Below are 25,155 nucleotides of genomic sequence, written 5' to 3'. Positions count from 1 at the left end.
GCAGTTACAGCTCTGACCACTGAGATGTGGTTCCAGGGTGAGGAGAAGGACAGAGTACAGTGGATCACTAATTCCAACTCACCATTCACTTGCAGATACATAGTACGAGTTTGGGGTCAGGAATTATCTCTAGCCACAGACAACACAGAACAGGTCTTGTCTATCAAAAACACAGTTGACAGTAATGATATTTAGGGAAGATCACTTAAAGGGCATCCTCTCTCTCCCTGCCTCCAGGTAATCTAAGTTCTTATCATTGGAATATGTTAAATCTCTAGGTTATATGCAAGACTGCATCGCTTTAATTTCTTGCAGAACAATGTTCACCAAATTGTCAGCAAGTTGAATTCTGCTTCTGACTTTTTGGAGTAACCTATCGTAGTGGGTATTGTCCATCATGATACTTGGAGTATCCTGTGGTAGATCCCATGGGAGAAATAGCTTCTAGAAATTTAATCAGAGAAAAACTTAGCTTCCCCTAAAAATTGAGATGTTTCTTCATCTCCTATGAGAGCTGTGTAAACTAGCATAACTAGCATTTTCTCGTCTTCACTTTGCCTCTCAGATAGCTAAAAGTACCAGGTGTGGGTACTCTTCCCAACAACTAACTTGGTCCATGTAGTTGTCACTTTGATTTATCTTCTTTTGTTCCTGGTTGTTTATTTTGTAAACCTCATCACTTTCTTTTTTAAAGAAGGAATAAAAGAGAGATAGTTAGATAGAGACTGGGTGCCAGATAGCGAACCAAATGAGCAGAGTAACCATGGCAGAGGAGTGGCTGCTTCCCCTGCAGCAGCAGGGCTGGCAATGGATATCGGATTCCTTGTTGTCCCAAATCTTCTCCTACCAATAGCAGTTTAGTCCATCCGTGACTGCCTCCCAGTTGATCTAAATATGGTTTAAAAAAATGTCCACAACAATAAAGACTTTCACACCTCTCCTCTCATGTATTTATGTGAACTGTTTTATCTTCTATATAAAGATGGCATGTGGGATATGAGCTACTAGAGAGAACACAAACAAACAATGAGGCATAAGTCACTAATGTCATCCATCCACCGTGGATTATTGTGGATACTGTGCATTGCTGAGTATCCAAATTATATTCGAGTATTTCATCACCTGCTTAATCAAGCAGCAAAATAAGGAGTTAGACCACTTCAACTCCAGTGATTTGATTATGTGGTAAAAAGACTGGTGCATAAACATTAATCCTGGGAAATTAATTCATGAAAATTAGCTGAAGATACCCCTAGAGGCCTGTTTTGTATCTATTTTTGCATAAAATGTTGAACTAACTACTTACGGAAGGTGTCTTAGGGGGACTAGAATGATTATGCATGATTCTGTAGTTATCTAGAGAGAATCATGAAGAGGCCATGAAGTGACCTGAAAATGCATTCTGATTAAAGCTAAGTCGTGAACAGGAAAATTACTTTGAAATGATCAAAGTTAAAATTGTTGGTAATGAAGGAAAATACTTGTTCTAGAATGAGGCCTTTAAAAGAGAGAGTCTCATTTTGAATCGTTTGTAAAGTATACGGCTTTACTTTTTGATTGCCAAATATTGTGTTGTATCAACCTATCACGTTATCTCAATTTTGAAATTTAGTGGAGGGCAAAGAGGATTAGGAGAAGGTTCTAGATAAAAATCTGGCAGGGGATGCCATGACTGAAGATCTGCCATCAAGAGAGGAAAGTCTCCAGTATCCTTTAGAGCCAGCTTACATGCATCTGCGCGGTGGAGCCTTCCCAAGGCTTGGCCAGAGCCTCTGCTCCCAGGGCACTTGGCTCCTCTATATGTCTAGCGTGCCAGATTGTAGTTCGATGGTTTGTTTAAACAGCTGCCTTTCCCACCAGATCAGGAGGTCCTAGAGAACAGGGATCATCCTTATTATCTTGTGTATATTTCCAGCATCTACCTGGGTACCCGTCCCACCTAGGACTGAACCCATAACTCTGATTATATTTATCCTCTTTGGTAAATATTCACCTCTGCAGATATTTAAAGATATTAATACTGTGTCTAAAACCTGGGAGGCTAGAATTGTTTCAGAATTCAGACTTTTCAGATATTGGAAAGGTGATATCAGTGTCTGTAAACAGCATCTGTAAACAATATCTATACCATATGTAACGTAACACCCCCAGCAGAGTCTGGGGCATCTTCTATAATCAAGCGCGTTAATATTTCTGCAGCAAAAATTATCAATAGACACACAGCGTGGGATAAATAAAGACTAAAATTTCATCACATTTCAGGTCAGATTTTGCTTCTAGAGAGTTGCAAAAAACTTTAATTTTTTTGGAGCCCTTTGGAGTGTGGATGGCGGATAAGGTATTGTGGGCCTGTACTACATCTTCAGGAAGGAAGAAGTCTCATCTAAGGGAAATATTCTGGATACAAGCACCCTTACTCTTGTCAGTTTAGGGAGGAGGAAGATAACAGTGTCGGTTTTTTCTGGATGGTGACGTGTTCTCATAACTGGCATTGATCGTAGGGTCCCAGAGGGAGGGGGTGATGGAAGTGCTTCATTTCCCAAAAAGCAAGCTTTCCCATTGTGCCACCACTGCCTCTGTGCCTCTTACCTTATCTGCTGCTGCTTTCCGTCTATTCTAACCTATTGCTCCATTTTTCTAGAGCCTCCCTTCTACACTCCTCTGTTCTTATATATTTTTTCACTTATTAGCTTAGATCTTAGGAGTTTTGATTCTTTTCTTGCTTGCCTTCTGCATGTTTCTTTGGCAGACCCTCATACTCCTCATTGACCTAAATAACCAAAGCTTTGCTCTTATTAGTCTGTCTTTGAGTAGATGCCAGTCAGTGCTTACTTAGAATGGAAGCAGTCTCTGTACCTGTCTTTGTTTAGAGGACTTATGGATGTCTGCTCCATGTGCCTAGATAAGCATCTTGGGAATGTGTGCGTGGATGATAGGCCCCTACTGTTCTCTTTGTGACCCTTGTCTGCTGCATCAAAAAGTGTTGATGAAAAATTCAAATCCGTATATGTTAATCCCTGTTTAAAAATAAAGTAGGTAGTATCATTTCTATTCTTCAGTCTTTTTTAAAATATATTTCTCATAATATTTTTTTAAATGAAACTGCTTATTTTTCCATATGATATTTGTTTTTGCCTGCCTTTATTTCTAATTCTGTTTGATTTACTTAGACCACGCGTCTATTTTTGTGAGAATTTGCAAGAAAGCTAACTTTTATGCTCTCTGTTAAAGGAATTATTTTGCTATTCTCACCCTCTCTTTCTTAGTCTTTTAGGTTGTTTTTAAAGACATGTTCTTGTTGTTGATGTGTAAAGTTGACATTAGCAAAAAATGGTGACCACAGAGGTGGGGTCAGGAAGGTAAATCTCTGTGTTGTCAGGACTTTGCTCTCTGTTAAGCAGAGTACCACCAATGCCCACTATTGAAGCTGACCTTGCTCTGTCTCTTCTCTATGTAAGTAAAGCATTGTTCCACCCAGTGCTTGACTACACTGTGTTTTCCTTGGTGACTCTGATACCAAAATGCAGTGGGCAGAGGTGTTTGGACTCCTATTCCTGGTGGCTGGCATTGTGATCATCTTTGCTACCCTCCCTGTAGTTGGAGTCCCTCCCTTGAGATTAGTAACCAGTGCATGGTGCCCTACTCCTTCAGAACTGATAACTGGTGCATGGTACTCTGCTCCACACTTTACACTTGCAGCATCAGGTGAATGCATGGTACCAAAGCAGAGGCTGTAAGTGAAGTCCTGTGTTTCTTCTTAGTGGCCTGCTCTCTATGTGCCACTCCCAGCCCTGGTCTCAGCAGTGGTGACTAGGACAACATCCCTCTTTTTGGTATCCTGGTCCAGAAAGAATTGGAGCACTTTGTCAATATAGCACTGAGAAGTATTCCCTGGCTTACAACGTGAGGAGATTGATGTTGACATTGTATTCTGGAAAATTTTAGTGTGAGAAGACAAGTAGCCAGAATGGTGATCAATTACCCAAATAACCACTGGGACTTATCCCAGGAGACAGGATCAGTTGTAATAAGTTCCTCTTCTCCTTGTTATCGTTCATTTCTTTTGACGGTAAATGGTAGTCACTAGAGGCAATCCAAACCAATTTTCTTTGCCTGTGTAATATATTTAAAAAGTTCTTAAGGTGGAGCAAATATATTATAAAAACTTAAAATCTATGCATTACATATGTATGTGTTCTAAATTCCATATTGCACCTTTTAAAAATTCTTTTGAGACTACATCACAGAACCATATCACAGTTCTTCGGTAGGACTAGTTTACAGTCAATCCCTTGTGGCATGTCATCCGTGATTATGGAAGCTCTCATGTCACTTAATATTGCTTTCTAAGGAACTAGGGATGTTTCTCTTAAGGTAGGTTAGAGAATTTCCTTGATACCTAGGTCATAAAATATAGCATTTCCAAATTTAATCTTTCCTCCTGATCAACATTCACTCATTCAGCAAATATGTATTGCTGACAAGTAGTTCTGAATGTTGTGAAAACACTGTGCTCATTTTTAATATAGAAAAGGTAAGATACAGCCTCTGCTCTATGAAATGTTATAGAGTCTAGATTATAGACCAGAAATTGGCAAACAACTCGCTACATATTTTTGTAAATAAAGTTTTATTGGAACAAATCTTCTGTTTACTGTTGTCTGTGGCTGTATGACCTGTGAGCCTAAACTATTTGCCCTCTAGCCCTTTAGAGAAAAAAAGTTTGCTGACCCTTGCTATAGACATGTAAACATAAATCATTAAATAATATCATAGGAGAAGCAGGACATTACAGTGGAGAGCAGCATGAATTTTGAACCATGCTTATTTCAAATCCTGGTTCTATCATTTACTAGCCTTGTGACTTTCAGCATATAATGTAGTATTCCTCAGCCTCAGTTTCCTTTTTTGCAAAATGGAGATAATAATATCTATATCACATGTTTAATGTGTGGAATAAGAGAGAGAATGTCTATGTAAAGCATTCAGAATATAACAGTCATGGAATATTCTCTGCGTCAAAAGAAGGGGATGACACTTAGGTAGGATGACCATATGTCCTAAAGTCACTTTCATTTATGCCTATTGTCCCAGCATAATTATTAATAGCCCCCTTCACTCTCAAATTTCCAAATTTGGATAATAAATTACATGGTCACACTATGCTTAGAGGATTTCTTAAAGTTCCATTTGTGATTATCTCATTTTAAAAGATGGAGAATCAAGTTTATTTAAGAACCGTAAGTACTGTAATAAGAAAGTAAAAAAATGATTACTTCATAGTGGTCGTTACTGACCTAACCACGCAAGTGTTTTGGCACCCATATTATACTTTGTCTAAACAAGATACGTTTATTAACACAATAGTAATGTTTCCTAATTCTCATGAAGGAGACGTAGAAGTACATAAGCCAGTGAAAAGAAAATTGGTTTTCTGATGTGAAAACCTTACAACAGCTGGCCCAGTGAGGAGTGAGTCCTGCTTAGGATGATGAAATAGGGGTAAATCTGGGGGAAGGTAAACTGAGACAACCGAGCCTGATGAAGGGTGTGGCCACCACTGTGCTCATTTGGATAAGACATCAGGGCCTGAACCTCTGGTTTTCTCTTTTAAATAAGCACCTGATGGTAGGGATCACTGGCAGACAAGTCATGGTCCACTAGGGGTCATTACCTAGTGTGCACCACCAGACTTATACATTCCAAGAGAAAATAATTGGATTATGTCTGTGTAATCCCCTGGTCCAGAAGTTGAGAGGTTGTGCTAAATTTCCTTTTGATGTACTTAGGAAAGGGACCAATATGTTTTAGTTAAGAACCTGATGGTGGGTAGATGCAATACCAGGCCTTGGTTCCTTGGGGTAAACAGGAACAAATGGATAGGAGTTGGGTGGCTAGGAAGGTCTCCATGGAAAAGTTGGACTAAATTGAGTTTTACAGGAACATTCCAGGGGAGAAACTAGGAGAACAGCAGTGATGAGAAGCAAGAAGGTGGACATGTCACGTGCTGTTGGGTGTACTATGGAGAGGCCCTTAGAGTAGAAGGCTCATACTGAGAAATCATGGAGATGCGTTTGGCAAGATTCACTTCTGGGAAGGGCCTTGGATGTCAGATTTGAAAGCTGACATTTTTTTAAGCTTGGAGAAATCAGTACTTATTTAAAAACAACATTCTTCCTAGTTTGGATATTGTTCCAGTTTGATTTGACTTTCAAAACTAATTGTAAGTAATTTAAGATTGTGGAACAAATATCATCTGACTTCTGCTTTGTTTATATGGAAATTTCTTCTTATGCTGCTAAGTAAATTCATGAGAGACAGCTTTTATTTGCTAATAGTGCATGTAAAATGTGTTTGTATCTCTTTTTTAGAAAATATTTTAATCAAATGAACTTGGGAGGTTTTGTGCTTCATCTCATTTCTCACATTGGTCCTCTTCTGACTCTGGCTCTAGTTTTTGTTCCCACTGACAGTTGTCTTCTTTCTTCCTTAACTTCTTTCTTGTATTTTTCCCTCTTTCCTACCTCTGGACTCTTGTGCTTTCACTTGTCTTTGTCTTGTCCTTGCAAACCCTTCCTTCAAGAGAGGGTTCCTGGAGCCAGGAATCAGAAGTGTTCTGTAGACCGTAGGCCTATGAGAAACAGGTGGAGGGAACCAGAGGAACACACACCTCTGTGCCTGGCACCTGAAGGAAAGGCTGGGCTCATGAAGGTTGTGTCTACTAGATGCCAAAATAACTTCTCAGTAGAGCCAATTCAATCAAAGACAGGCAATTCAGTGTAAATTTAGTCCATGTGGTCCCTTGGCATGTGTGGACAAAACAAACCAGTTGACTGATGGCACTGATCACTTTCCAGCCAGTTATTCTGGTGTTTCCTAGAGCAGAGATCTTGAAAGACAGGAGCAGGAATATGCAGGGGTGTGTACAAAGATCCCCTGGATGCAAAGAAAATAAATTGGAACTTTGGATCTGAAAATAAGAATTTGAGCTTTACTAATGTTTGGTTTTATGTAGTGTTAATACTATATATATAGATAGATAGATAGATATAATTTTTAAATGTATATATATATTTTTAAATATATATATTTTAAATATATAAAATATATAATTTAAATGTATAAAATTTAATTATATATAAAATATATAAAATTTAATATAATTTAAATATATTAAATATATAAAATGTATATATTTTAAATATATATAATATATTAGTATTTATTATTAATTATAATAAATAATAATATAATAAATAAACAATAAAACAGATAATATTTATTATTTATTATTAATATATTAAATATATATAAATTTTAAATGTATAAATATGGAGTTAAATTCTCAAATATTTTTGCTGATAGGGTACACAATCAAAATAGTTTGGTGACTGTTATTTTAGATTATTGATTCCCAATCTCAAGCAACAGAGTTGTTGTAAGAGGCCCAGTAATACATGTGGATGGATCTCTTTTCTCATTTAGTAGATACTAAAAATACAATGATCCGCTAAGGGTTTATAATGGTTTATTTAATATGTTTGTGTTTTAAAATTTACTGTTGTGGCTGGCCCGGTGGTGTACTGGTTAAGTTCGCACGCTCCACTTCAGTGGCCTGGGGTTCGCAGGTTCGGATCCCAGGTGCAGACATACACACCACTCATCAAGCCATGCTGTGGCAGCATCCCACATACAAAATAGAGGAATATTGGCACAGATGTTAGCTCAGCAGCAATCTTCCTCAAGCAAAAAGAGGAAGATTGGCAATAGATGTTAGCTCAAGGCCAATCTTCCTTACCAAAAAAAAGATTTAGAGTAAAAGTAGATTTTTTATGCCTAAAAATGTGACTCCATTGAAGGAGACACAGTAACACATGGGACACAAACAAACAAAGAGAAGGGAGAAGTGAGTCCAACAAAATATTAGATTGGTTGGTCAAAGTGTTTAACCTGTTGGAAAATTATATATGCTTAAGCAACTCTTTTTAATAACAGAAACATTTTTCTCTCTTCCTCAACTTGTTCCTTTGTTCCGCTATTTTCAGTGAGATTTGGGACACCTCATGGCACTGGCTTCCAGCGCAGTCTTCCTTTGTACGCCTGTCAGCATTAGTTTGCTAGGGCTGCTGTGACAAAATACCACAGACCGCGTGGCTTAAACAGAAATTTTCTCATGGTTTTGGAAGCTGAAAGTCCAAGATCAAAGTGTCAGCAAGTTTGGTTTCCTCCGAGGCCTCTCTCACTGGCTTGCAGGTGACTGCCTTTTTGCTGTGTCCCCACACAGTCTTGCCTCTATGTACATGCACTCCAGTTGTCTCTGTCTTAATCCCCTCTTCTTACAAGGACCAGTCAGCCTGGATTAGCGCCCCTCTCACCCCCAACAACAGCCTCGTTTTGACTTAGTCACCTCTGTAAAGGCCCTGTCGCCAAAGACAGTCATATTCTGAGGGACTGGGGGTTAGGACCTCAACATAGCCATTTCGGGAGAACACAATTTAGCCCATAAGGTGCATTTCTTTTTGATAAATCTAGTGGTTTCAGGAAAGTATGTGGGACCTAGCAATATCAAGATGCAGTATGATTAGGGGTAACCATATCTTGATTTGTCCAGGACAGTTTCATTTCAATGTTATTATCCTGCCTTAATTGAAGTGCCCCCTTTGACTGTCAGAAGTGTCTCAGTTATGTGTTTTATTGGATGATAAGTTATACGGTTATCCTGATGCAGAGGTTTGAGACCCAGAGGGCGTGTATTCAAGTCTTAGCTCAAAAAATAGATTGCTGCACCTAGATTTCCTCAAACATGACGTGGAGGCAAAAATAGTGCCTGCATCACAGGCTTATTGTGCAAATCAGATGAGTCAGTGCGTATAAGTCATTCAGAACATTGCCCTGCATCTAGTAAGCACAGGGTGTAACAGAGTAGGCAAAGATAAGGGCAATCGATTGTATTTGTCGGGTGTGATGGACAATTTTGCATGTCAACTTGGCTGGGCCTCTATGCCCAGATATCTGGTCAAACATTATTCTGGATGTGCCTGTGAGGGTATTGGTGGATGAGATTTACATTTAGATCAGTGGACTTTGAGGAAAGCAGATAGTTCTCCAGTATGTGGGTGGGCCACAGCTAATCACTTGAAGGCCTGAATAGAACAAAAGGCTGACCTCCCCCAAGCAAGAAGGAATTCGCTGCAGACTACCTTTGAACTTAAAGTGCAGCTCCTGGGTCTCCAGCATTACTGGCCTTCCTCATCAGATTTTGGACTCAACAAGTCTCTACAATTGTGTGAACTAATTCCTTAAAATAAATTTCTTTTTATATATATATTTTCATATACACACACACACACTCCCTCTATCTTATTGGTTCTTTTTCTCTGGAGGCTACTGCCTAATACAGTGTTGTGGAAACCAAAGCTGGACCTGAAGCATAACTTTTAATTTTTAAGAAGTCCATTTATTTCTGGATTGTTATGTCCTCCTATATTCACTGTGCTCTTTGCATGTCTGTATACATACCAATAAAAAAAGAAAGATCCCTGACAAGACAGCTAAGAGAGTGAATAGGCACTTTCTCTATGTAGTTATCTCAGTCTTAAAAAAATACCTAAATTTTGCATTCCCATACCATGCTTTTAAACAATACTGATATTATCCATTGTGAGAATTTTCACCATTATTCATAATTATAAAGATGGATTATTTTTCCAGGAAGTGAGACTAGTATCGTTAGCAAATATTTGGAATAAAAGAATCATAGGTTTTTTGTAAAACGAGTATTGATTTTTTTAAAAAAAATGGAATCACTATGTCAAACTAAGCCACAAAACTAGGAAGGCAAGCAGATAGATTGGCAAGAGTTCAGCCAAGTTAAAAGAATGGCAAATCAACCTTATGAAAAAAGTTAAACAATTTGGAAAGGAAAATAAAGGTTTGAAGAACAACCGAGTAGCAGCTATCAAATCTAAAAAGGGTTATTGTGGAGGGGCTGGAGACCAGCTGTTCTCTCGCTCAACTGAGCCCCGACAAGAGTGAAAATAGGTAAAAACTGCAGTGTGACAGACCATTTAGATCTAGGCTCCTGGCAGTTAACGTGGTTCCAATGGTTACTTAGGATGTTCCAGAATATATTCAAGGGATTCCTTAAAGTTGGTTAGGTTCACTTTTTCTGGGTGTGAAGCTAAGTGAAAAGTTCAGGTCTAGAGTCCCAGTGGGGTTAATCAGAGTCACCTGAGGGTGGGGTGGTTTGGAAAAACCACAGGCTCCATTTCTATGAAGTGATAGGAAGTGGTTTCCAGGATATCCTGTTGTTGAGAATAAAAGCAAGGTGCAAAAAGGAATATATAGTATTCTAAGGATGAGGGGACAAAAGGGGAAATAATAATCTACATGTATGAGTATTTGTGGCTTTTTTCAAAAAACAAGAAGGATAAACCAGACACTGATGAAAACAGTTAACCTATATGGAGGTAGTATGGCAGGTGGGAATGGAACTTCTCTGTGTGTATTTTTTGTGTTAATTTCCTATTGCTGCTGTGATAAATTACCACAAATTTGGTGGCTTAAAACAACATAAAGTCATTATTTTACCGTTCTGGAGGTCAGAAGCCCAATATGGGTCTCACCGGACTAAAATTAATGTGTCAGCAGAGCTGCATTTATTCTGAAAGCTCTGGGGGATAATCCATTCCTCGCCAGCTTTCTAGAGCCACCTGCATTCCTTGGCCCATGGCCCTTTCCCTCATCTCAAATCTCTCTCCCAATGACCCTTCTGCCTAGCTCGTGTTCATTTAAGGACCCTTGTGATTACATATGGGACCATGGGATAATCCAGGATAGCCTCGTTATCTTAAGATCAGCTGACCAGCAACCTTAATTCCCCTTCCCTTGTAATGTTACACAGTCACACCTTCTGGGTGTTAGGATATGGACATCTTTGTTCTGCCTGCCACACCTTTTCAGAATAATGTTGACTTTTGAACTATGGAAATGTTTATGTATTCAAAAATAAAATTGAATCAAAAAGGATAACAAGAGCAAACTCTAAAATTGAATACAAATAGAGACAAGTGAACCTAACTGTATATCAAGTAGTAACATAACTGCACTAGGGAGAAATAAAAGAATGAATTCAAATAAATTTTGAATATAGGACTCTGCCAATACACCCTTAAAGTGAGATCTATTTTAAGGACCAAAGTAATTGCAAAGAAATCTTGATTTTGACTCAGTAAACTTGTTGTTGGTAGTAGTTACATTATGTATACTATACTCAAGACTATTGTTTGTATCTTTTAGGATAGTGTAAATGTATTATTGTTGTGTGGAGCCAGAGTGCTCACTATAGGAGAGGGGAGGTAGAAATATGGAATGGGGGCGTGTGAGGGAGAACTCTGTGGTTTAGGTTTTCTTATATGTATCCCCTGAAATGTGATAGAACATTGACACTCCCCAGAGCAATGAGCACAGCTAGGAGCAGGTCTTGGTTTCTAAAGAGCATTCCTGGGTAAAAGAAACCAAGGCTCCTTAAAGAGACGTCTGATTTCAGGTGGAACAGGTATAAAGTACAAGGTAAGCCAGCAACATCTGGTGGTGCTAAAAAAGTAAGGAAATGCTCAAAGACCGATGGAGACATGCCCAATTTAGGACATTCAAGCATCAAACAAACTAAAAAATAGTAACAGATTCTGAACTTAAAAAGGAATCTTTGATATTAAAAAAAGAGGCTTTTGAGGTTAGATGGGAAAGCACTTTTTTAGAGAAGAATGAAAGCTAATAAAAATAAAAGATATAATAAATTTGGGAAATACCTATTGTGTAATCCTTGGTATAATCATTGTTTCAGGCAGGATCATCCATGAAAGTTGAAACCATTAGACGGTTTAGAAACCAGCTTCCTTCAGAGAGCAGTGAGAGGATTAGATGAAATGTTATTGACATACAGAATATTTACCCATCTCAAAATATCATCCCACAGATTACTTATTAATTGTAAACAAATATTTTTCATTTTGTAATGGAGAAATCTGGTCAACATCACCTTTCTGAGGTGATCAAACTTCACAACAATGGGACAAACGGATATTTTGTGCCTCCTGATGTGACAGAATGGGAAGAATGCAATGTCAACTATCTAGTATTCTTGCCAAGAACATTTAACTTGAATCTATTCAGGAGGGGAAAAATCAAGCAGTTACAGATGTAGGATATTTTACAAGATGGAATCCAGATTAAAGTAAGCTACATGTAAACTGAAGCAAAATAAGGACAATTATGATGCAATTTGTGGTCCTTGATTAAGAATAAAATAGCTATAAAAGACATTGGGACAATTGGAAAAATTTGAATATGGGCTGTAGAATAAGTAATATTATTGTATCAATATTAAATATGTTGTACATAATGTATTGTGCTCATGTAGGAAAGAGTTCTTAGGAGATATGTGTTGAAGTATTTAGGGGTAAATTCAGCATGATGTCAGCAACTTTCAAATGGTTCAGAAAAAAAATTCATGTATACAAATACACGTATATGCACACACATAATAAGAGAAGAACAAACACAACAAAATGTAAATAACTGGTAAGTTTTGACGAATAGAGCTGTTTTTTGTACCACATTTTCAAATTTTATGTAGGTTTGATTTTCAGACTAACAAATTGAAGAAAATTTCCTTTATTGAGTCCATGGACTTTTTGGTACCCCTTGGGCTTATTTTATTTGTATTTCAAGTTATTGTGAAGGTTTTCTTTTCTTATTCTCCTTAAATGTGTTTCTGGTTATCTTTTTGGAGGTCTCTCCCTTGACATCTAGCTCTTTAAGTCTCTGGGCAGTGTGACTGTTTGAATGCATATGCTAGTAGATAGAAGAACTTCAACGAAAGCAATGCTGTATGTTAATCTCTGTGGAGCTCCAATTTGTAGGAAAAACATTTGAAAATAAAATGGGCACATAGTATCTGGTTTATAGTTGGCGCTCAATAAATATGCACTAAATGTGAGTGTTTTGTAAGCTTCTAAATACCATTAAAATATTACCTGATAGTTACAACAACAGCACCCTCAACGAGACACACACATTTCCAAGCCCTGCCTCGGACCTGTTGAAGGGTAACTGAGGGTAGGGCCTTGAAGTGCCTTTTAAACAGGTTTGCTACATTCTTCTGTATTCTGTAGCTGATGTCTCTGGGGGCCCTAGGATGTCTCTCCTTCTCAGGGCTCAGCCTTAGGTCTTCCAGGAAAAGGTCCTCCCCTTGCCTTCTCTTCCATCCTGGTACATCTCTGCCAGTGGGGGTTCTTTGCCATCTGCCATGATCTTTATGCTTGATTCTGTTCCCTCGCTTCCCATCCCACCGTGCTGGCGTTCCCATGGTTTTCTACCTCTCTCCACGAGCGCTAGCTCCGTGTTGCTCAGTGTACTTTCCATGGAGGCAGCCCACCCAGTCTCACATCTAACTCTTGCTTCTCATCTAATGGGTGGGACAATATTTTTTGCAAAGTATATTTTTTCAAGTCTCTCTGACTTTTCCACAAAGGAAAGTCTCTCTGAGATATCACAAACTCTTTAGGAAATTCTGAGAATATAAACCAGATTTATGCTTCTGATGTTTATGTAAGCAGGCTAATGGGGATAGTGGTTAGCGTTGTGGACCCTGGAGTGGGACTGCTTGGCCATGCAGCCAGTCTTCCCTGCTTCGTAGCTATATGACTTTTGGCAAGTTCTTTAACCTCCCTGAGCTGAGTTTTCTTATATGCAAAATGGGGATTATATCAATACCTACCTTAAATAGTTGTGAAGATTAAGGGCATTTACACGTATAAAATACCTAGAAAAGTGCCATGTAAGTGTTTACTATCTTTGATCATCGTATCTCTCCATGGAGTATCACATCTGGATCAAATTCTGTTTTCGAAATATGATGATCCTTACAAAATAATTTTTCTTGTTTTGTGTCTCTCATGGGTTCAGGTTTCCCTGGGACTTCTCCATGCCCATGCTACACATATCCTGTGGCCTCCAGAGCGCTGGCAGAAATTGGAATCTGTTCTTCCTCCAGAGCGCTTGCCAGTTCAGAGTGAAAAGGAATCACTGCATGGGTCTCCCTGAGCTGCTGGCATTGGAAGGATGCCACCACCAGTCACCGGCAGAGGGATGGAGAAGAGGAACCTCCGAAAAGGGCAAAGCTTCCAGCAAAATGCTGCTGTGCAAGAATATTTCTATTACATTAAGATCTCTATTATTAAAGAAAGAGTTTTAAAAATTTAAACAGTATTAAATAGCACCTGATTTTGTGATACATTGTAGTACCCTACTGTTTAACGCCAAAAAAAATTCACATCTTTGGGAATATGAAAATTTTATTCCCATATGTTTTATAGGGGATAAATTTGAGATTGTTATGCATACTTATTCTCTTGATTCTTGGGTTTTGATTTTGGTGCTTGCTGCTGAAAAAATATGAAAATTAAAATTTGATGGAAGTAATTGAGTAATTTACTCTTAAGATAGAACACAAAGAAACATATTATGTACATAGTGATGGGAATTATGTTGCAATTGACAGTATCTAGAATGCAATGACTGCCAGTTAGGAAGAACAGTAAACTGTGATGTAAAAATAAAACAGATTTGTTCAGGCATCTTTTGAGTGTTTATCATTTAACCTGCATATGCATTAATGAGAAATATGTTATGTCTTTATATTATTTCTTATTGGCCTTTTTTAATCCAGAACTTACTTCTGAGTTAGCTCATGTCTGTTCACATTGATGAGTAAACCCATTTATCAATCAATCAGTATTCAGTCACATTTGGTAAAATGTTCTGGGCGAAACAGAAAAAAAATAAAATCACTCCAGATCAACCAAGTTTGATTTTTCCCTACTGACTTTTTCAGTGTTCATGTCTGTAATACTGAAATAACCAATTGCAGAGTGTGGTAATAATGGAAAAGTAGATTCTGTAATTCTATAGATAAGGAGGTAAATTCCCTAGAGGCAAGTCTATATTTATGAAGCTTTTCTTTTTTTTTGTTCCCATTTGTTAGAAGTTTGTGCTGATGGAAACTAAGGCTCTGGATCAATCTCCTCTGTATGCTTGGTCTTGTTTTCTTCTGTTTCATCAGCAGAAGTGATCCCAAACAAGGATCATCCATCTTGCAAATGTGGATGCAAAGTCACCAGTAGCTGGCAGGAACAGAACAACAGCAAAAACCATATGCATATTAAGAGCATATGTTGTTAGTAATAATTCATTACCATCATAATAGTTTGTACAACAAACACCAATGAGTACTTATGTACTAAACTTGGCCAAAATTATCATTTTTAACAGCAGATCTGTTTAAAATCTTTTGATGGGTCTTCATTACCTTTATCAATTCTTCAGTTCCATTTCTCTCTCTTCCCCAATTTGAACTTCATGCTCTGGCCTTTAACAGCATTTTACTAAACACTCATGGCTATTTCAAGTCTTGTAATGTTTTTCCCTTGGAAAAGTGCATCTCCTGGGATTATATGTAAAATACTGAGTGCATGAGGATATCAACCCTTTAGTTGCTGGAACATGGAAAAGCCTGAGGATCATGAAAGAGGGGGTTGCGGTGGTAACAGGGTAGAGCACAAATAGAGGGGTACTTGGAGGCGCTGCATTTACTACTGGTGTGGGAGAATTTGATGTTTCAGCAGTCCATCAGACTGGATCTTAGCCTTGCTACCTTATTAACTACATGTGTCATTCCTACTCAAACTGTTAATTCAAGATTGTAAATCTTTGGAGAGAAGATAAATGCTCTTACTATTTAATTTGTATTCCCTAGCCATCTAGTACATCACCAGCAGAGTTAGTACTTGATGCTTTTTGAACAATTCGGCTCATAAGTTACCTCTTCAAAAATGCAACTCCAGGCAGAGTTAATCACTGTGCTATCTGGTATATACTTTCATGAGTGCATCAATTACTCTTAGTATTAACCAATGGAGAAAGAGTTTTTAACTGGCTGCCATCCCCCAGGGCACAGCAAGAGACAACAGACCCAGAAGCCTAGTCTTCCTGTGAAAGAAGACTATTGGCTTTTGTTCATAGCTGTGACCTGAGGGCAGGCTTCTAATTAAACACATCTAAGAGCTGACTATAATCCTTTCCAGAGACCTCAGAGGGCAGGTACTTTACACTCTCCATCTGCTGCATTCCAGAGCACCAGTATCTCCCAGAGAGGAATCTGCACACATGTCTGGTGCCCCAGTTTTTGTGGCTGCCACCCAGGAGACACCTCTTGATCACCTGGCTCTGGTGGCCAGCAAGGCAGGCATTCCTGGGTCTCACAGGACTGTAACAATCAATCAGAGAAATGGTTCTTGGCTGGCTACCTTCCCCAGGGCACTGCACAGAAAGCAGACTGAAACACATCCCCTGTCTTTCTTTCTAAGAGGCCTATTTGCTTGCCCTGGAACTTCAGCCTGTGGGGTAGGCATTAGGATTGGCATACATCTAGGGGTCTGCTGAAGTAGGGACCAGGGATGGAGGTTGGTGGATGCCATTTTTGTGCTATCCCTCTGCCTCAGTATAGGTTGCTGGCATCTCCTGGCATGGAGCTTGTTTGCTTGTCTGGAGCTCAAATTTTTGTGACTGCCACCCAGGGGATACCTCTAGATCTCCTAACTCTGGTGGCTAAGAGGAATTATGCTTGTGATCCCACAGAACTGTATATATTTGCATACTTTAAAAGCTGCTGCCTGAGAGTCTGGCTTCCAAACAGGCTGAATCTAGGTGCCAACTGAGATCCTCCCCTTAGGGACCCTGATAGGTCTTGGCATACCTTCAACTATTGGGAGTCACTAAAAATAAAATAGGCTCCTTGGACAATCACATAAGTTTGAGTGAGAACCAAGAGCTAGGGTAGGGTAGAATGATAAGTTTCATCTCCTACATGAAGCCTCTCCCTTCAAGACTGGGAGAGGTGGCTGTTTTATCAAATGTATAGAAACCAATGCAGAGAGTCAAGGAAAATGAAGACATAAAGGAATATGCACTAAATGAAAAAACAAGATCATAAAGCCTCAGAAAAAGTCCTTAATGAGACAGAGATAAATAGTTACCTGATAAAAAGTTCAAAATAGTGGTCATAAATATGCTCTCTGAATTTGGGAGAAGAATGGGTGAACATAGAACTTCAACAAAGAGAGAGAAAATGTAAGAAAGTACCAAATAGAAGACACATAGCTGAAGAATACAATAACTGAACTGAAGAATACATATGAGGGATTCAATATCAAACTAGATGAAGCAGAAGAAAAGATTAATGAAATCAAAGACAGGGCAGTAGAACTCATACAATCAGCAGCAACAAGAACAAAGAATGAAAGAAAGTGAAGATAGTTTAAGGACTTATGGAACAATTCCAAGTGGACCAGCATTTGCATTATAGGGATCTTAGAAGCAGAAGAGAGAGAGAGAAAGGGACAGAAAACTTATTTATAGAAGTGATGGCTGAAAACTTCCCTAATTTAGGAAAGGAAACATATCCAGATCAAGGAAGCACAGGGAGTTCCAAAGAAGATAAACCTAAAGAGACCCACACCAAGACACATTACAATTAAAATGTCAAAAGTTAAAGACAAGGAAAGAATTTTGTTACATACAAGGGAATCCCCATAAGACCATCAGCAGATTTTTAAGCAGAAACTTTGCAGGCCAGAAAGTAGTGATATGATATTTTCAAAATGCTGAAAGAAAAAAACTCAAGATTATTCTACACAGCAAAGATGTCATTCAGAATTAAAGGAGAGATAAAGAGTTTTCCAGACAAGAAAAAACTAAAGGAGTTCATCATCGCTAAACCAGTCTTATAAGAAATGTTAAAAAAAGACTTCTTTAGGGCCAGCCCTGGTGGCCTAGTGGTTTAGTTCAGTATAATCCACTTTGGCAGCCTGGGTTCAGTTCCCAGGTGTGGACCTACACTGCTCTGTCATGCTGTGCTGGCAGCCCACATACTGAAAAATAGAGGAAGATTGGCATGGATGTGAGCTCAGGGAAAATCTTCCTCAGTAAACAAAGAAAAAGAAGAGACTTATTTAAGCTGAAATAAAATGGCACTAATTAGTAACAGGAAAATATATGAAGGTATAAATCTCATGGGTAAAGGTAAATATATAGTAAAATTCAGAATAATATAATGTTGTAAAGGTGGTGGATTAATCACTTACCAGGCTACTATGAAAGTTAAAAGACAATGGTAGTAAAAATAACTATAGGAACAATAATTAACAGATACACAAGATAAAACGATGTAAAATGTGACACCAAAACCATAAAATGTAGGTGGGAAGAGTAAAACTGTAGAGCTTTATAATTTGTTCAAACTTAAGTTGTTATCAACTTAAAACAGACTGTTATAAATATAAGTTGTTATATGTAAGCCTCATGGTAACCACAAAGCAGAAACCTATAGTAGATACACAAAAGATGAAGAGAAAGGAAACTAAGCATACCCCTACAGAAAATCATCAAATCACAAAGGAAGAGAGCAAGAGAAGAAAGGAACAGAGGAACTACAAAACATCTGGAAAATGCTTAAACAAACAGTAATAAGTATATACTATCAACTATACTTTAAATGTAAACAGACTAAATTCTGCAATCAAAAGACATAGAGTAGGTGAATGGATATAAAAACAAGACCCATATATAGGCTGCCTACAAGAGACTCACTTCAGATGTAAGGACACATACAGACTGAAAGTAAAGGGATGGGAAAAGATATTCCATGTAAATGGAAAGAGAAAGCTGGAGTTTCTATACTTACATCAGACAAAATAGACTTTAAAATAAAGACTGGAATGAGAGGAAAAGAAGGGAATTATATAATAATAAAATAAAATCAGAAATGAGAGAGGAGATATTACAACTGATACCACAGAAATACGAAAGATCATGAGACCACTATGAACAATAATAGAGCAACAGTTGGACAACCTAGAAGAAATGGATAAATTTCTAGAAATATACAGTCTACCAAGACGGAATCATGTGAAGAAATAGAAAATCTGAACACGCTGATTACCAGGAAAAAGATTGAATCAATAATGAAAAACTCCCAACAAACAAAAGTCCAGGACCAGACAGCTTCACTGGTGAATTCTACCAAATATTTTAAAAGAATTAATGACAATCTTTCTCAAACTCTTCCAAAAAAAACAGAAGAGCAGAGAACACTTCCAAAGTCATTTTACAAGGCCAACATTACCTTTATACCAAAACCAGACACGGATGCCCCAAGTAAAGAAAATTACAGGCCACATTCCCTGATAAGCATAGATGAAAAAATCCTCAACAAAATATTTGCAAACCAAATTCAACAATACATTAAAGGATCATACCATGATCAAATGGGATTTATTCCCGGGATGAAAGGATGGTTTAACATCCACAAATCAATGTGATACAGCACATTAACAAAATTAAGGATAAAAATCATATGATCATTTCAATAGATGCAGAAAAAGAATTTGACAAAATTCAACATCATTTATGATATAAACTCTCAACAAAGTGGGTATAGAGGGAACACCCCTTAACAGGATAAAGGCCACATATGACAAGCCCACAGCTAACCATACTCAGTGATGAAAAGCTCAAAGCTTTTTCTCTAAGATCAAAAACAAGAGAAGTTTGCCTATTCTAACCACTTTTATCCAACATAGTATTGGAAGTTCTAGCCAGAGCATCAGGCAAGAAAAATAAATAAAAATCATCTGAATCAGAAAGAAAGAAGTAAAACTGTCACTATTAGCAGATGACATGATACTACATAAAGAAACCATAAAAACTCCACCAAAAAAATTAGAATAAATGAATTCAGTAAAGTTGAAGGATACAAAATCAACATTAAAAATCTGTTACATTTCTATACACTAACAAACAACAAACTATCGGAAAGGGAAATTAAGAAAGCAACTCCATATACAATTGCATCAAAAAGAATAAAATACTTAGGAATAAACTTAAGCAAAGGAAGTGAAAGACCTGTACACTGAAAACTATAAGATATTAATGAGAAAAACTGAAGACACAAATAAATGAAAAGATATCCCATTCTCATGGATTGGAACTATTAATATTGTTAAAATGTCCATTTTACCCAAAGCAATCTACAGATTGAATGAAATCCCCATAAAAATTCCAATGGAATTTTTTAAAGAAATAGAACAATTCTAAAATTTGTATGGAACCACAAAAGACTCTGAAAGGCTAAAACCAATCTAGAGAAAGAAGAACAAAACTGGAGACATCACATTTCCTGATTTCAATCTATGTTTCAAAGCTATAGTAATCAAACAGTATGGTATTGACATACAAATAGACACATAGATCAATGAAGCAGGATAGACAGCCCAGAAATAAACCCATGCACATATAGTCAGTTAATTTATGACAAAGGAGCCAAGAATATTCAATGGGGAAAGGACAGTCTCTTCAATAAATAGTGTCAGGAAAACTGGACAGTCACATGCAAAACAGTGAAACTGGACTACTATCTTACACCATAGGCAATAATTAACTCAAAATGGATTAAACACTTGAATCTAAGATCTGAAACCATAAAACTCAGAAAAAAAAGTGGTAAACTCTTTGACATTGATCTTGGTGATGATTTTTTGGATTTGTCACCAAAAGCAACAAAAGCAAAAATACACAAGTGGGACTACATCAAACTAAAAAGCTCTGCACAGCAAAGGAAACCATCCACAAAATGAAAAGGAAACCTACTGAAAGGGAGAAAATATTTGCAAATCATGTATCTCAAGGGGTTAATACCCAAAATATATAAAGAACTCATACAACTCAATAGCAAAAACAACAATCTGATTAAAAAATGGACAGAGGATCTGAATAGACATTTTCTAAAGAAAACATACAGATGGCAAACAGGTACATGAAAAGGTGCTCAACATCACTAATCATAAGGAAAACGCAAATCAAAACCTCTTTGAGAGATCACATCACACCAGTTAGAATGGCTATTATCAAAAAGACAAGAAATAAATGTTGATAAGGATGTGTAGAAAAGGGAACTCTCGTGCACTGTTGGTGGGAAATTAGTGCAGCCACTGTGGAAAACAGTATGGAAGTCCTCAAAAAATTAAAAACAGAACTACCATATGATCCAGCAATTCCACTTCTGAGTATTTATCTCAAGCAAACAAAAACAGTAACTCAAAAAGATAAATGTACCTCATGTTCATGGTAGCACTATTTACAATAGCAATGACGTAGATACGAACCAAGTGTCCATTGATAGATGAATGGATAAAGAAAACACAGTAAATATACATGTCCAGTGGAATATTATTCAACCATAAAAAAGAAGGAAATCTTGCCATTGGTGACAACATAGATGGACTACGAGGGCATTATGCTGAGTAAAATACATCAGACACAGAAAGATAAATACTATATGATCTCACTTATATGTGGAATCTAGAAACAAACAAAAATGAGCTTATAGCTCCAGAGAACAGATTGCTGGTTGCCAGAGGCAGGCAACCCATGGGGGTTGGGAAATGGGTGAAGGAGGTGAAAAAGAAGAAACTTTCGGTTATAAAATAAATAAGTCATGGGGAGGTAATGTACAGCATGGTGACTATAGTCAATAATACTGTGTTGCATATTTGAAAGTTGCTTCAGGGAATAGATCTTAAAAGTTCTCATTGACAAGAAAAAAAAATTTGTAACTACATAGGGTGATGGATGTTAACTAGACCTATTGTGGCGATCATTTCACAGTCTATACAAATATTCAACTGTGTTGTTGTGTTCTACTCCTGAAACTAATGTCATATGTCAATTATACCTCAATAAAAAGGGAAGAATTTGGAGACACCTGTGTCTCCAATTTGGGTCTTGATTCCTTGATATCTTTTAAGTTCTCTCCTCTCCTGCTAAATCCAGGAAGTGTGAACGAGCCAAGCTACAAATTTCTCACCAAGAGCTGGCCTCCCACAATACCAGCTCTCCTCCTTAAAGACATGAGAATAAACTGTTAAAAATTTACATTTTAAGGGGCTGGGCAGGTGGTGCAGCGGTTAAGTTCGCATGTTTCGTTTTGGCCACCCGGGGTTTGCTGGTTCAGATCCCGGGTGCGGACATGGCTCCGTTTTGCAAGCCATGCTGTGGCATATCCCACTTATAAAGTAGAGGAAGATGGGCGTGGATGTTAGCTCAGGGCCAGTCTTCCTCAACAAAAAGAGGAGGATTGGCAGCAGATGTTAGCTCAGGGCTAATCTTCCTCAAAAAATAATTATATTTTAAAAGTCAGAAATCTTTTGAGAATCTCTCTTACAACTGACTTCCAATCAACAAAATCCTCACTAATGTCTTTATCTTGCCATGGTCACTCTCTCCTTCATTAGTGTGGCAGAGACTTCAAGCAGTTCACCAAAATCATTTTCCTCTTTTTCCTCAAAATACCACTAACACATTTTCCAGTTTCCTTTGAAGTTAGTTATGACCATGTTCCTGAGTTCTTGACAACTCAGATTATGATTAAAAGTGATTAATGTGCCTGGCACATAAAATCTCTCCTGGGCCTCTTCAGGCTCTTCTCATGTCTCCCCGGGGGATGCACATGATTATAAGGCCCTAAGGGTAACAGAAACACACTTGGGAAAACGTATGGGTCCCTGAATGAACACCTGAAAAAGAGCCAACCCAATTTGAACATCCTTCCAGGGCTATTAAGTAAGCAAGAAATGAATTTCTATTGTGTAAAATCACTGAAATGTTGAAGTCTGTTAGCACAACCAAGTCTACCCTAATTAATGTAGGTTAATTAACAGAGGTTTCTGTAGAGAAGGACTCTTAGTATGGCGTAAAGGACTGTCTGTGAGTCAGCTCTGCTTTGAGCCAAGACTATCATACCCGATTTAAGAGGTTAGGGTCTCTGTATGCCGGATTTAGTAACAAACCTTATACACATTTCAGTCTTAAAATAAGCTGATTACTCAATTTTTGATCTTAAGATAAGCAAGACATATACTCTACTTCCTGCCTATTGTTACAGATAAACTAATTAAAATATACCTTTCCATACCAGAAAATTGAATTCCTGACTGGGAAAATAAATTCGAAAATATATCCAGACTACAGTACAAATTACTTGAAAAAATATATAATTGTAAAAATTCTCTTATGTCCACTGTGTACTAGATCCAAGCCCTTTCACCGAGTCAAGGAAATTACTCCAGTTACTGACCCCTCCCCACTTATACCATCAATTTTCCCGCTCCTAGTTATTTGCATCAGCATATAAATATACTATAATTTCTCCCACCCAACAACTCTCCCTTGACACGTGCCCCACTTGTATCCTAGTCACTGTCTTGGATCTCTTCTACTTTTGTAAAACATCTTTTCAAAAGAGTTGTCCCCATTCTCTGTCTCTAGCTCCTCTTCGGTTATTCCCTTTGAAGCAAATCCATTCAAGTTTTGGCCCCCACCACTCAACTAGAACATTTTGTGTCAAGGTCACCAAAGACCTCTAACATGCCAAAGTGAATTCTCAGCCCTCATATTACTTGACCTTTCAACAACAGTTGATACTGCTTTCTATTCCCTACCTTACATATTTTATTCACTAGCCTCCTGGGAAGTGATTATGTCTTGGTGTCCCTACACTTCACTAACACTTTCTACTCAGCAGCCTTGCTATGTTCCTTCTCACCTTCTCAACTTCTAACTATTTGCACCCTCTAGGCATCGTTCAACTTCTTTTCTACATATGGTCATTCCGTTGATGATCCCTGAGCGCTGGGAAAAAGAAAGTTTCTGCCCAGGATGCTCTGTACCCAGGAGCCATCTGAAAATTACAACTAGAAAAATAATGTATTGCAAATATTTTCTCTCATGCTATTGGTTGCTTTTTCATTTTGTTGATTTTTTCCTTTGCTGTCAGAAACTTTTTAGTTTGATGTGGTCCTGCACGCTTTTAGCTTGACTGTGGTAATTATTTCACAGTGTATATGCACATCAAATCATCACGTTATACATCTTAAATACAATGATAAATACAATTTGTATTCATTAGTCATACCTCATTAAAGCTGAAAAAAAAGAAAGAATGCAGAAAAAAATATAGCTTTTGCTTTTCAAAACTAAATATGAGTATCAAAATAACCTGGAAAATATTCTCAAGCCTTATTTCCAGAACAAAGAAGACTATTCCAAAATATTCTTTGAGTGAAGAAACTGAAATTCCCATTACATTTTATATTTTAATTAAGTATAAAACACCAAGCCCTTCTTTAGCAGGGTATCTTATTTGTAGAATAGAGAAATTAGCCTAATTCAGGCCTACCCCCACTGGTCATCAATATAATAAGAGTGGTGATAGATGTATTGTGGCTCTCTAGGAGGATGTGACTATTTTTAGGAAATATATGGTGAATTATTTAGTGTATAAGGTATCCTGCAAAAACGTTTAAATTGTTGAATATAAGCGAGGGGCATAGAGGGGCCCATTGCATCATTCTTTCAATTTTTCTATAGGTTTGAAAGTTTCTAAAATCTTTTAAATGAGGTTGGGGAGGAAGTTATAAGAGTAACAAGGATAAAATAGTAGCGCTCTGCTGTACTGCTTTCCCTCCACACTTTCCTGGAAAATATGTAAATAAAACCATGACAATGACATTGAAGTCTGTTTCAGGACAATCTCAGCGCTATTCTTTCAGGAATTAGTTTATATTTTGGCTTTGTCTTTTCCTTTTGTAACAAGAAGTCTTCCTAATTACTTTCGTATATCACCTCTAAGAAAAACCAAAATAGAAAACAGGGAAATGGCTATCCATCATGAAAAACAAAGTTTTTTAAAAAAGCTTCCAAGAGTGCTTACTATTCAGGACTCTATTTAGAATCAATATTTTCCTCTCCCTCTGCCTGGTTTCCATTCACTTGTTCTGTGGGTGGTTTGAGCAGGTGGAGCCCAGTGCAATGGAATTGAATCTAAAGAATATAGTAGTGAGTCAAAGCAGAGAAAGAGTGAAAAAAGAATGTAAGAGAAGACTAACAGGTTAACAAGTAGAATCAGAGAGAAAGTGAACAATTTTGGCAATTTGTAGGACTGTTAACAAGTCTCTCTTTCTGAGACTAGATACGGTCCCC

At 37.6% G+C, this 25,155-nt stretch overlaps 1 protein-coding gene across 7 annotated transcripts in view; it reads left to right on the top strand.

The window, feature by feature from the left end:
* IMMP2L (inner mitochondrial membrane peptidase subunit 2) overlaps positions 1-14,639 on the top strand; it is an 848,424-nt gene extending 833,785 nt beyond the window's left edge. For all 7 annotated transcript variants that reach the window (XM_070617586.1, XM_070617584.1, XM_070617583.1 and 4 more), the window contains one exon: positions 13,969-14,639. In XM_070617586.1, the coding sequence (XP_070473687.1) occupies positions 13,969-14,106 (138 nt within the window). In that variant the 3' untranslated portion in view covers positions 14,107-14,639. The remainder of the gene's footprint in view (positions 1-13,968) is intronic.
* Positions 14,640-25,155: the final 10,516 nt, after the last annotated feature.

Source organism: Equus przewalskii, chromosome 4, assembly GCF_037783145.1.
Source record: "Equus przewalskii isolate Varuska chromosome 4, EquPr2, whole genome shotgun sequence".
Taxonomy (NCBI): domain Eukaryota; kingdom Metazoa; phylum Chordata; class Mammalia; order Perissodactyla; family Equidae; genus Equus; species Equus przewalskii.
This window is presented reverse-complemented; position numbering and strand designations above follow the sequence as displayed.